General features: G+C 42.3%; 1 protein-coding gene across 1 annotated transcript; it reads left to right on the top strand.

The window, feature by feature from the left end:
• Positions 1-7,790: 7,790 nt before the first annotated feature.
• Positions 7,791-9,771, top strand: PIGM (phosphatidylinositol glycan anchor biosynthesis class M). Its single transcript, XM_080585183.1, has one exon. The coding sequence runs from the start codon at positions 7,862-7,864 to the stop codon at positions 9,125-9,127; it is 1,266 nt and encodes a 421-aa protein (XP_080441309.1). The 5' UTR covers positions 7,791-7,861; the 3' UTR covers positions 9,128-9,771.
• The last annotated feature ends 1,871 nt before the right edge of the window (positions 9,772-11,642 follow it).

Genomic DNA, 11,642 nt, shown 5'->3' with positions numbered 1-11,642 from the left:
GCAGTCTTTTATAAGCAAAGCCAAGATAAGATTTTTTTTTTTCCCCAACCAGACGTTTCCTACTCAGGTAGATATAGCTTGGAAGCAAAGTTCAAAACAAGCTTTGGGAAAGTCTGAATTATTACCCATGTTTCCACAAGAGTAAAGCTCCTTAACACCTGCTCCTCTCACCCTCAGGCTGTTCCTTCCTTCCAGGCAAGCAGGAGCTAGGAAACCCCACCTGCACTTCCTTCTAGACATCCCCACTCAAGAACAGAAAACCAAACACCACAGAATTATTCCCTCTTCTCTTCTGTCACTTCCACATTCTCTATGAACACGCACACTATTACTTTTTGCAGCTCCCTGATAAACAGGAGCCCTGGAGCCCTTCCTGCACAGTTAGCCCTAGCAGGTAGGCACTGTAACAGCTGCTTCTAATCAGCAGAACAGCCACAGCTGGGAAAATACTTAGGCTGCACCATGGGGTAATAAGAAGCCCCATAATAACCCAAAAGCTATCTAGTTTTGCTCATATATATTGTCCAATACAGTGTTTAGAGGCCTGAATTTCTTTAAAACTTTTTCATAACATCCAGCTTCAGTCATCTTTTTTATTTCTGCGAACAGCTCTCCTAGACAGGTCAGCATAAAAAACCTTAGGTAGTAGGACAAGAACCCCTCACCCAAGCACTGTGAGATTTCCCCAAGAAAGCTAAAATCATTCACAGGGAAGTACGTCCCTCCGCTGATCCCATGCCCTTTCTGAACTATGCCCCATCTTCCCTTTGTTTTCACTGTGACCAGAGCAAAATGATATCAGGAAACATGAAAGATAAAATGCTAAGAGACTTTTTTTCCCCCTCAGTGTTAGTAACCAGCATTGAAATTAGGTGCAACAATGCTGTCAGGATTATTGCCAGAAGAACATTAAGATGTTTACTGTTGAGAAGGAAAGGCAGCTCTTCATAAGGTTTTTTTTGGTCACACAACATAAAGGAAATTAAGATATTAGCTTATCTGATACATCGATTAGTTTTGACCACAAAGACAAGAGCAGGAATCCACATCATAGATTTTATTAAGTAATTTTAGAAACCTTTTAGTGAGACATAAGATAAGTACTTTATCTATGGTAAAGACTTAAAACTCACCTCTTTATCTACTGGGGAAAAAAGTACCAGCATATCCTTGGAATTCCATTTGATGCACAGAAGTATGAGAAATACTTGGGGTGAGGATTATCCCTACACTTCATCTCAGCCAACACTGCAGTTTAGTTTGAAACTACATCTGTAAGTAGAATTATTTGTTCCTACTTCAATGAGCAACTGCAAATATGAACATAGCCATAGAACAGCAAATGCTGGTATTCAACAGCTCTGTGTAACAGGGCTGGACACTAGCACCTTCTGGAAGAAGGGGTAATTTCTGACGAGGACACTTAGGAGTGATGCTCAGGGTAACATTTTTTCCCTGGTGTTTTGAATTCCTGCTGCAGTCCTTTGTCTCACAGGAGCATTAACAGAATAGAGTCAGTCAGCTTTCTCCCAAAACTTGCAGGAGCACTTGAGATCTACTTCTCCAGCAAGTCTCCATGCAGAATTTCCACTGATTACTGAATGCAATTGCACAAACAATTTTTATCTTCCTCTAATAAAGTAAGAAAAAAAAGTGTTTTGGATCAAACCATCAGATGAGAGGTGGCCTTCCCACCCACCATTCTTCTCCCACCCATAATTCTTCCTTCATGGCAGGTTACAGCCCTCTGACAGATATTAAAAGCCTTGTTCATCAGAACTGTTTCCGTGTGCTTTGGGCATAATAAGTCTGTACAATCTGGGATCGTCTCCCCACCTCTAATGCACTAGCATAATACTGAGCAATACTCAGAGATTAAATTCCCACTAACTATGAAAATAGGCTGTCGGGTAAAGTAGAATTCCCCTACTGATGGGGAAGCAGCAGCACAAACAGTAACTTAACTAGGAAACAAAATCCAAGGAGGGGAAGGGAAAGACTAAGAGAAGCTATGACTGTTTCTTCCTCAAGAAAAGTTTGATCAAAACTCGTATGTTCTTGGGTCCCACTGAATCCAATTGTCACATAAGCTAGAAAAGGTCATTTCCAAGTGTCCGTATTTAAGCTACCCATGAAAGTACTTGGTTTGCATTCCAGTGCTAGCACGTGCTGTTTCAAAGGATGATATTAATGTTCTCGCCTCAACCACAGCTCCTGTAACATCTGAATTACAGCCCAGAATTCTGCACTTAAAGAGCTTTTTATTACTTCAGCCACTGAGTCTAAGAAGTCATTCAGATCTATTCCCAAACAAATTATCGATGATCACCTCTTTTGCCTTTTCATGTCTGTCTCATCTGTTCTGAAAGCAGTGTTAGAAGAATAACAAACTTAGTAGCAGAGCTTGATTTTCTTTCTATATTTGATGTTTACTTGTCAACCTAAAAAATAAGACCAGAGGACCAAAATACAGTTTTGTGCCTTTTTCATCTATTTCAATATGACCTCGGGAACTGGGTCTTAGCAAAGGTCTCACTGATGCAGAAGTTGGTAGCCAAGAGACATTTTTCCTCCTATAACTTCAGGCTATCCCTTATATTTGATAAAAGAAGAATTGTATGAGAAGAGTGAAACAGATGCATTCAAAGTTTGGTCTCTTTTCTTCCTCTGAAGAACTGAAAAAACATTGAATTAAATGGTTATAAACTCAAAATACACAATGTTTCCCAGGACACTTATAGCTGGCTGCACTGATGGGTAAATGGCTCTTCAGCCAAGGGCATCTCAGATGCTGAGATACAAAATCTAATTTCCTCACTTATAAAGCGTCACAAACATTATTGCTTGAACAGAGGCTGGATCCCATACATCTCACATTCTCAAGCTCCGCTACCGCACATTTCGGACAGAGATACAGAGGTACCTAAAAGGATTCAAAATACGGACACTCAGAAAGACAAGACTATTACTCCTTAAGCATGCATACACACACATATATAACAAATGTTTTATATGTGTATGTATTGCAAATATGCATTGTTATTATATTAACACTACATACATACGCATATACATGTATATAAAATCATCTATATACAAGTATATAAAACCATCTAACAGAGACTTCACCAGTTCTTAACACCCATCGTTTCACTTACCCTTCAAAAACTGGCACAAAACAATGCCCAGCACAATTAGGTTTAACCTTTTACAGGTGTTAGAAACCAACAGTTTCTGGATGTGTCACTGTGCTCTACACAATGGTCAGAATCAGCAGTCTTGTGCCAGAAACTGTCCATCTTCCAAGTATCTCCTAAATCCTTAACTTGTCATTTGACCCTGGTTTCTCTCCTCCTTGGGCTCTCACCTGTTCTCTCTATGCATCACTTTGTTAGCTGGAGTAAATAGGCAAAAAGCTGAACTTCAACTCATTTCTTCGTTATACATTCCCACCTCTGGAATCCTAATCCAGTGGTCTGCCTGCCTGCTAGTGCAATAGCAATAAACTTAGAAGTGCTTAAGCATTTATTTTTATTAAGCATTTCAAGTTAGGCAGTGAGCAAACTGGGCATTGCCCAGTGTAGAAGCAGATAACTCTTTTTTACTATTTCACACTTCAGCAACACTTCAGCCTTAAATCAAAATGGGTCATATTTTTTGGAATCTCTCCCTAGGCCAGCATCATACTTAGTAGACTTACTCTTGCTGACAAACCTGCCACATGTTTTCTCAGTGGCAGTCTCTTCTTCTGAAATAGTAATTTTTTATAAGGTCTTCCCACAAACTAATTTTTATCAAGTATTTATTTTTTCCTGAAGTACTAGCATTTAACCTAGTCCTCTAGTATACAATCGGCATAACCACTGCAAGAACAACTCTGCAAACGCCACTTAGAGCACATTGCACAAAACCATAATGCGGTGAAAAAAAATCCTTTACAAGTCAGATCACATTCTCTGGCTAGCCACATTTTTAGCATAACATGTAAATAAGGGTATAGATTTTTCCAGCAGCATTAAGTAAATACATTAACAGAAAAAGCTTAGGCAAAATGTGGTGACCTTGTATTTGATTTTTTTCTATGAAGAGAGCTGATGTTTTTCATCCTATTTTTGCAAAAAACTACTGTATTATTCATTCCAGTATTAAAGCAGAAGTGAACACATCATTACATAATCTTAGCCATACCTTCTTTTTGCCAATAATACCTGAAGTTCAACACAATAGAAATATTTGAAAGGCATCAATTATGTTTGCAAAACCAATTTATTTTATCAAGCCCAAAATATCTAACATGTTACTTGCTTTTTCTATCAAATGTTATGTGCTGCAAGAAACTAATCACCTTAACAATAATGTATTGTGAGTTGATAAATATATTACACTGGAGTACTCCTCAACTAAGGAAACATTCTAAGTTCAAAAACCAAAAAAACTGAAAGAGAACCTAGTAAATCACAGCACAGTAGCCTCCCTTTCAGAATTCTGAAGATGATGTATCAGCTACTGTCCAAGATCTTCCTCCCTATATACCTTAAATACCCAGCTTCCCTATGACCTTATACACATACACACTTAGGTTGCAATACACATACAATTAGACAGTCCATAAATATTGTTATTGGTCTTTACGATCAAATTTGAACTACTAACTCAACAATAAAATCTTAAAGTATAGTTTAACATTAACATTAGATAATTGCAGAAGAGACCTGCATGAGAAATGCCTCACCCAAGATCTCAGTAGAATGAGCTGAAATACAGCATGTGAAAGGATCCTCTGACTGCTTTCTTCAGGTGAAGCCCCTTACCGTTCTTTCCTCTGGAACTTTTCAGGTATTTAACTTTGGTCAGCCTTCCAGGCCACCTCAAACTTATCAAGGCTCTCAGCAAAGCGCAACCCAACACTTGTTCTCTGTTTCCTTGCACTGCCACCAGCCAGCATGACTCCCTTACGTTACTTCAAAGCTGCCAGTCACCCTTGAATTCTTTGTTGACTTCTTCACATCACTTCAGTAGCCTGCTCATTCTCCTCCAACTTATCTAGATTAACCTTTCAGTCCCACCAATATTTAGTCTTACCATATCCATCAGATCTAGTTTTCAACATCTTTGTTTAGTAAACGAAATCAGCATCAGCTTATCCTTCCCCAAAACTAACCTTCTACCATAGTGTGAATAGTAAACCACTGATAGGCAAGTACACAACCAGGTGTGATGACTGCTCCTTACTGACCAGGAACCAGATTCTCACTCTCTCTGTCACCCACAGCTGTACCTTGTTTTTCAGGTGATAAGAACTTCTATTGAGCAATAAGGCATCTTGCAAAACAAGGCCCAAGTTTCACAGTCTCACTGAAATGTAAATTTCAAATGACAACAGGGTCTTTGGGATAGTTTCTGGAGAACTGATCCTAGTGCTGCTGAAGTAGTCTCTACCACAAAAGATGAAAATGTGAAAAGTAACATTTGAGATCAAGTTTATCATCTCCTGTCATGTACATGCAACAGATGCACATATAGATGTAACTCCAGTTTACAAAATATCTGATGGTACCACCTTTGAGAATGTGCAAACAAAATGAACAAGGGGTGATGGAAAAAAGAAAATGTTTCTATATGTGCATATATATATGAACTAAATAGGTAAGTATATATGCATGTATGTATTTCTATTTAGTTCATATTTTATACATGACTATGCTTGACTCCACATTTTTCTTCATACTGTTTCTATCTTCCTGTGCACTAGAATCAATCAGCTTCAGTCCCAGAGGTTCTATTAGTTTTTATCTCCTAGCATTTTCTAAAAGTGTCTCCTCGTGGCTTATATAAATAAAAGCAGCATTTTACAGGAACAACAGATTTACAACTTTAATAAGACAGCCCTCCTTCCTGCATTAGAGTCTACAGTACATGACAAATCAGGTTAAGCAAGCTGGTATCAAATCTGAAGCCAAACACTTTTTTGAGTCAGACCTTAATTCTCTGAAGAGCTTCAAGCTTATTTTCAAGATGTTAAATTATTGATAAGGAATATCAATTCTTTTTCCAGCTTGGGCAATGTCATACAGCCATATTATATACAACAATAGCTAAGGTAGTTTTACTATTTTATTAACTTTAAAACATGTTACCTACATTTTCTTCTTTAAAATCGAGATAAACAGTCACTAGGGACAGCCTCACAACTTCTACTAACTTCAGAGAAGAATAAAATATTTTTCTGAAAACAGACTGTCAGAAGCAGACAAAAAAGCATCTGAGAGACCTGCAAATGGATGTTTATTTATTAGGCTAGTATTATTTAAACAGTATGATTTAACTCAGACACATCAGCAAATAAACTGCAATGAATTCTCTTCTGATAACAGAGAGCTTCCTCATAGTATCTGAACTAATAAAACACACTTCTTTAAAAGAAGTAACAGAAGAATCATAAACAATCTAGGGAGAAAACAGGGAGATGGCAAGAAGTGTTCTTTGTGAGCAATAATCTTCCTGAAACTAAAACTTAGAAATGAGTATCTACAGACACACTTTTTCTTAACTTGTAGTTCCACACAGTATCAAGGGATTTCAGTCCCAGTAATTCTGTAAATGATTTCTGTCATTTCCTAGATTTCCACAGGAAAAGGATAAGTTGACATAACCCAGTCATTATGGCACAAGATCTATAAAATGAGAAAGGAGATAAAACGTTACCAGTCTTTCCTGTTCTGAAGTAGAAGAGCAGTAGTGAGTTAAGTAATTATTTATAAAGGAGCAACAACTAACCTCACGTCCCATGCTAGAAGTACCCTAACCACCAGTTTTAGGACTTAATGAGGGCATATGGTAAGTTACTGGAGAAATCTCTTGTTGTTCCCTATTCAAAGTGTCGAATTTAATATGTAATAATGGAAATATGTGGTGAACTCTGCAGAGAGAGAAATATTGATTCTCCAAGTCAGTCAGTATGTTTCTCCCACCAGACACCTCAGCCTATATGCTTTTGCAACATTGTGCAAGGCAAAATGGTCTTACAAAGAAAAAAAAAAGTGATTAAGTGTGTGAATACAAACAGAAACATCTTGTCACCTGAATAGACTATGAGTTAGGACACCCTCCAGGATTTCTGTGCCAAATATGAAAAATCTGCTGCTGGTTTTCCGATGATCGGCCCTAAAACAGGGAAACGAGATTAGTTTCAGTGAGGGGTGTGAGCCAAGAGCGCTGCAGCTCCAGAAGTGTTCCCAGGTGTAACCATTCAGCAAAAAGAGGGCACTTTAATTAACCGCTAAACAAATGCACGTTTTTGGATGAATAAAGTGTCTCTGAGGAGAAAAAAAAAAAAATGAAAAGCAATAAACACATTTTCCAGTCAGCCGCAAATCAAATGTGAGAAAATATAGGGCAAAGATCTAGACCGGAAAGTGATTTTTAAAATATGCAATAAAGTCCAAAACACAGAGGAATTTCTTTGTTGTAAGTACGTCTTTCTAGGTTCTGACTCGTGTGGCATTGTTTCTGATGTAAATGAGAAACGTGTGGAAGGAAGCTCACCTAGGTGCTTTAGAGGGACCCTGTACACACAGGCACAACACAGCCACTAGCAGAAGGTAAATAACTCACTTTATTTTCCCTTCTTTCTCTTTCCTAACTAACATTGGCTACTCTTCCCCCGCCTCCCACCGGGCTCCAGGCAGCCGAGTGACTCCCCGCCCTCAGCGGCTGCCACAGCCCCGCCCCGCCTCAGCCAGAGCGACGCCTTCAGCTCCACACTACGCACGCGCGGCCGCCCAACGGCCGCCAGCCGACGGTCGGTGCCGCCTCCCGTAGCCGCGCACCGGCGGAAGCTCCGCGGCCCCGGAGCGCCGCCATGGCGGAGGGGCGGCGGGGGCTGGGGCTGGCGCTGTCCGCGGCGCTGCTGTGGCGGCTGGGCCTGGTGCTGTACGGCCTGCACCAGGACGGCGCCATGCGGCTGCGCTACACCGACGTCGACTACCGGGTGTTCACGGACGCGGCGCGGCTGGTGACCCAGGGGCGGTCGCCCTACGGGCGGGCCACCTACCGCTACACGCCGCTGCTGGCCTGGCTGCTGACGCCCAACGTGTACCTCGCCGAGGTGTTCGGGAAGCTGCTCTTCGTGGCCGGGGACCTGGCGGCCGCCGGCGTGGCCTACCGGGCGCTGCGGGGCCGGGGGGTGCCCGCCGGGCGGGCCTGCGGGTGCTGCGCCGCCGCCTGGCTCTTCAACCCGCTGCCCATGGCCGTGTCCAGCCGCGGCAACGCGGAGGCCCTGGTGGCGCTGCTGGTGCTGGCCGCCCTGCACCTGCTGCAGGAGGGCAGCGTGGGGAGGGCCGCCGCGTGCTACGGGCTGGCCGTGCACCTCAAGATATACCCGCTGACATACGCGCTGCCCATCGCGCTGCACCTGCTGGGCAAGCGGTGCGGCGGGGAACGGGCAGGGGGGTCGGGGTGTGACAAACTAGCAAAATTTAGGACCATGGGGTGCCTCCGGCAGCTGGTGGTAAAGATGCTGAACCGCGACGTGCTGCTTTTTGGAACGGTCGCTGGAGCTGTGCTGGCCGCCTTGACCGTTGCCTTTTATCACCTGTATGGCTGGGAGTTTTTGGAGCATGCCTACCTCTACCACCTGACCAGGAGGGATATCCGTCACAACTTCTCTCCCTATTTCTACATGTTGTACTTAACTGCAGAGAGCAAGTGGAGTTTTGCCCTTGGGCTCGCAGCTTTCCTGCCCCAGCTGCTCCTGCTCCTGGTTGTGTCCTTAGCGTTTTACAGAGACCTTGCTTTCTGTTGTTTCCTACACACTGCCATTTTTGTCAGTTTTAACAAAGTATGCACATCCCAGTATTTTGTCTGGTATCTCTGCCTTTTGCCCCTTATACTACCTAATATTAAGATGTCATGGCATCGCAGTGTGCTGCTGCTCTTTCTGTGGTTTGTTGGACAAGGCCTGTGGCTTGCTCCTGCATACTTTCTGGAGTTTAGAGGTTATAACACTTTTTTACTTATATGGTTGGCTGGCTTGCTTTTCCTTTTTATTAATAGCTTCATACTCGTTCAAATTATTTCACATTATCAGAAAGAAACCCAAGTTGCCAAAAAACTCAAACAGCGGTAGTAAATAGGCCAGAATACAGAAACAGCAGGGCTGTCAGTAACAAGGCTTTTCAGACCACCAGCACTTTGTTAAACAAATATGGGTACATTGTACTAACGTGTGTTGTTTGTAAGCAGTACTTTGTCAAGGCTCTGAGGGCACCAATAGTTGTCCAGAGCCACCTCCGTCTTGTCTGGAGCGGTGTCTGCAAGGGTACTTGTGCTGCGTGGACCTAGAAACTGTTCTGTAGGCTTGTCTCCGGCTATGTCTCCTGCTGCTGCTCCCGACTGGACTTGCTGGAAGGATCCTGGACCTGGTTCATCACTTGCCACATCTGGGGCTGTGGATGGACTCTGTTGCCAGCACTGTCTCCGCCTGCTGTTTGCAGACACGGTGGGGCTGTACCCCAGTCAGTGAGGGAGTGGCTGTTCTGGGGCACCCTCAGCTCCTGGCTCGTACCTTCCCATGGAGTTTTTCTCCTTACTTTGCTCTGTCCTTGTAGAGGCCTGTGGCCTTTGGCTAGCAGAACACAGAAGATGATAAAAGGATGTTGAGAGTTCAGCAGTCTTGTACATTCCAGTAAGTGGGTGGTGGTTTCTTGGTTTTCTTTTGTTTTTCTTTTGCAAGGGTGCATCTATTTGAATAAAGAAATCACTTAATATGTACACTGGAGTTTCTGTTTTTCTTTCCACAGTAACATTTTAACAATGTACTTTTTGTGGCCTGTACCTGATCTTTCTTCAGTGAAGTAAGAAAAAAGTGGTTGTTTTGTATAATTCACTATCTCTTTGAAACTCTGAATTTATTTTAGAATTCAAAGTTGTCCACTCTTTTTTTCACTCTGCTTTCTTCCCCCCCCCCCCCTTCAGTGTTTGAATTTTTGAACAGAAAGACTTATTCCCGTCTCTTGGCATTGGGGAAGAACTCTCCAAATACCTGTCTTGGATGACAGAAACATACAGAGCAAAAATATTTGTGTTCTTGCTGCCACAATCTAAAAAAATGCCACTGCTTGAAACTGCAGTTTATTGGCAATTGTTGTGGATGCTAACAGAAGCAAATGCAGAGTCAAAGTACAGCTAGAATGGCACCTGTGTCCCAAAAGCACTACAGTTTATACCAAAGAGAAATTGAAAATACAGTTTCTCAGTAGTTCAATATCTCTGCTATTAAAAATGAATGAAAAAGGAAAGGAAAAGAGATGAGGAAGTAGAGCAGTTGCCAGAAGAAAAGGAAAGCTTTAAAATAACAAGTGCTGCAACCTGTCAAAATGAGGTATTTATTCCCAGATGAGACGGGAGAAGATGTGACTGGTAGTGAGAGGAGTTCAGAGCCATTTTGGAGCCAATACTCACCTCAAGAATGTCCTATGAGAGGTCTGTAGCTTTTGACAGAGCAAGAAACTCACCATGTGCTTTTAAAATAAAATCTTCAGTTTACACAAGCATATGCCAAATTTAAGAATTTTCATATTTGGCTCAGCTTTTCGTTACGTCCTACCTAACCCTACAGGAAAGAAATGAGTAGTGAGTCATGCAGAGCAGAGGCAAGGCAAAATAATCCCAGCCAGTCAGTGAAATTCCTAGTGCTATCAGTGGGGAAGAATGTGGTAAAGCAAGTTTGCTTTTCAGCTTCTTGCTTGACTCCTGCCTTTGAATCCTGAGGTCTCCTGGGGCAGCCCTGCTTCCCCAGGATTGCAGAGGCTCCCCAGCTTGCTTACCGACAGATTTTTCTGTCCTGGCTACCTCTCGGGGCTGGATTGCAGGGGATTGCGTGAACTCGGTCAGTTACATGAAAGCTGAGGAAGCCCCTGTGCTCCCAGCGCCAAAGGGCGTGCTACCAGATGTGAAATATCCTTGCACTGTTCTGACCTGGTTCAGCCATTCTGATGTTATGTTAGGAGTAAGGATGATTTGCCCACTTGTACTGGTTTCTGCTCCCAAACTGAAAAAGGATTTGATTTTCCTTGCCAATCTCACGCACACTGACTTTCACATCATGAAGATCGTGCCAGCCTCTTTTTTTAAAATCCAAAAGTCTGATGAGGCAAATTCTTCTGACAAACTGTCTTGATTTTTTGGGCAGGTCTTACAGATGTGGCATTGGATTTTCTCCCCTGGTTTTGCCTAGGATGAAGGAAAAAAGACTTCTAGCACCAGCTTGTCTACATCAAACACAAAGAGGTTTATCAGTAAAAAGACTGATGGCACAAGCTGCGTTCACATACAGTTCAGTTTTATACTAATCACCAACACATTCTGTGTGTGCTATAACTGTGTGAACAGAAAGCATCCTGTGTAGCTTTATTTTGTGAGGTCAAGTTTGACAAGCCCAGTTAGGGTTTCACCAGAAGACTGAAGAGACCCTTCTGGGCTGATGCTCTCTATTCCCCCCATCCTGAGGTACATGTGATAGCTCGTTTTCCCTTACAGCTGATCTTCTTTAACCTGTTATATATTTTCCTGTTGAAAATAGTTTTCTTCCTCCAAAGTAATGGTTCATATGCCTTTAACAGACCTATTTTTGCTTTGTTTAA

The sequence above is a fragment of the Anser brachyrhynchus genome (genome assembly GCF_964034855.1).
Source record: "Anser brachyrhynchus genome assembly, chromosome: 3".
Lineage (NCBI taxonomy): Eukaryota > Metazoa > Chordata > Aves > Anseriformes > Anatidae > Anser > Anser brachyrhynchus.
This window is presented reverse-complemented; position numbering and strand designations above follow the sequence as displayed.

What these genes read in the sequence shown, in the direction of transcription:
- PIGM (XM_080585183.1), top strand. Translation starts at nt 7,862, where the DNA reads ATGGCGGAGGGGCGGCGGGGGCTGGGGCTGGCGCTGTCCGCGGCGCTG.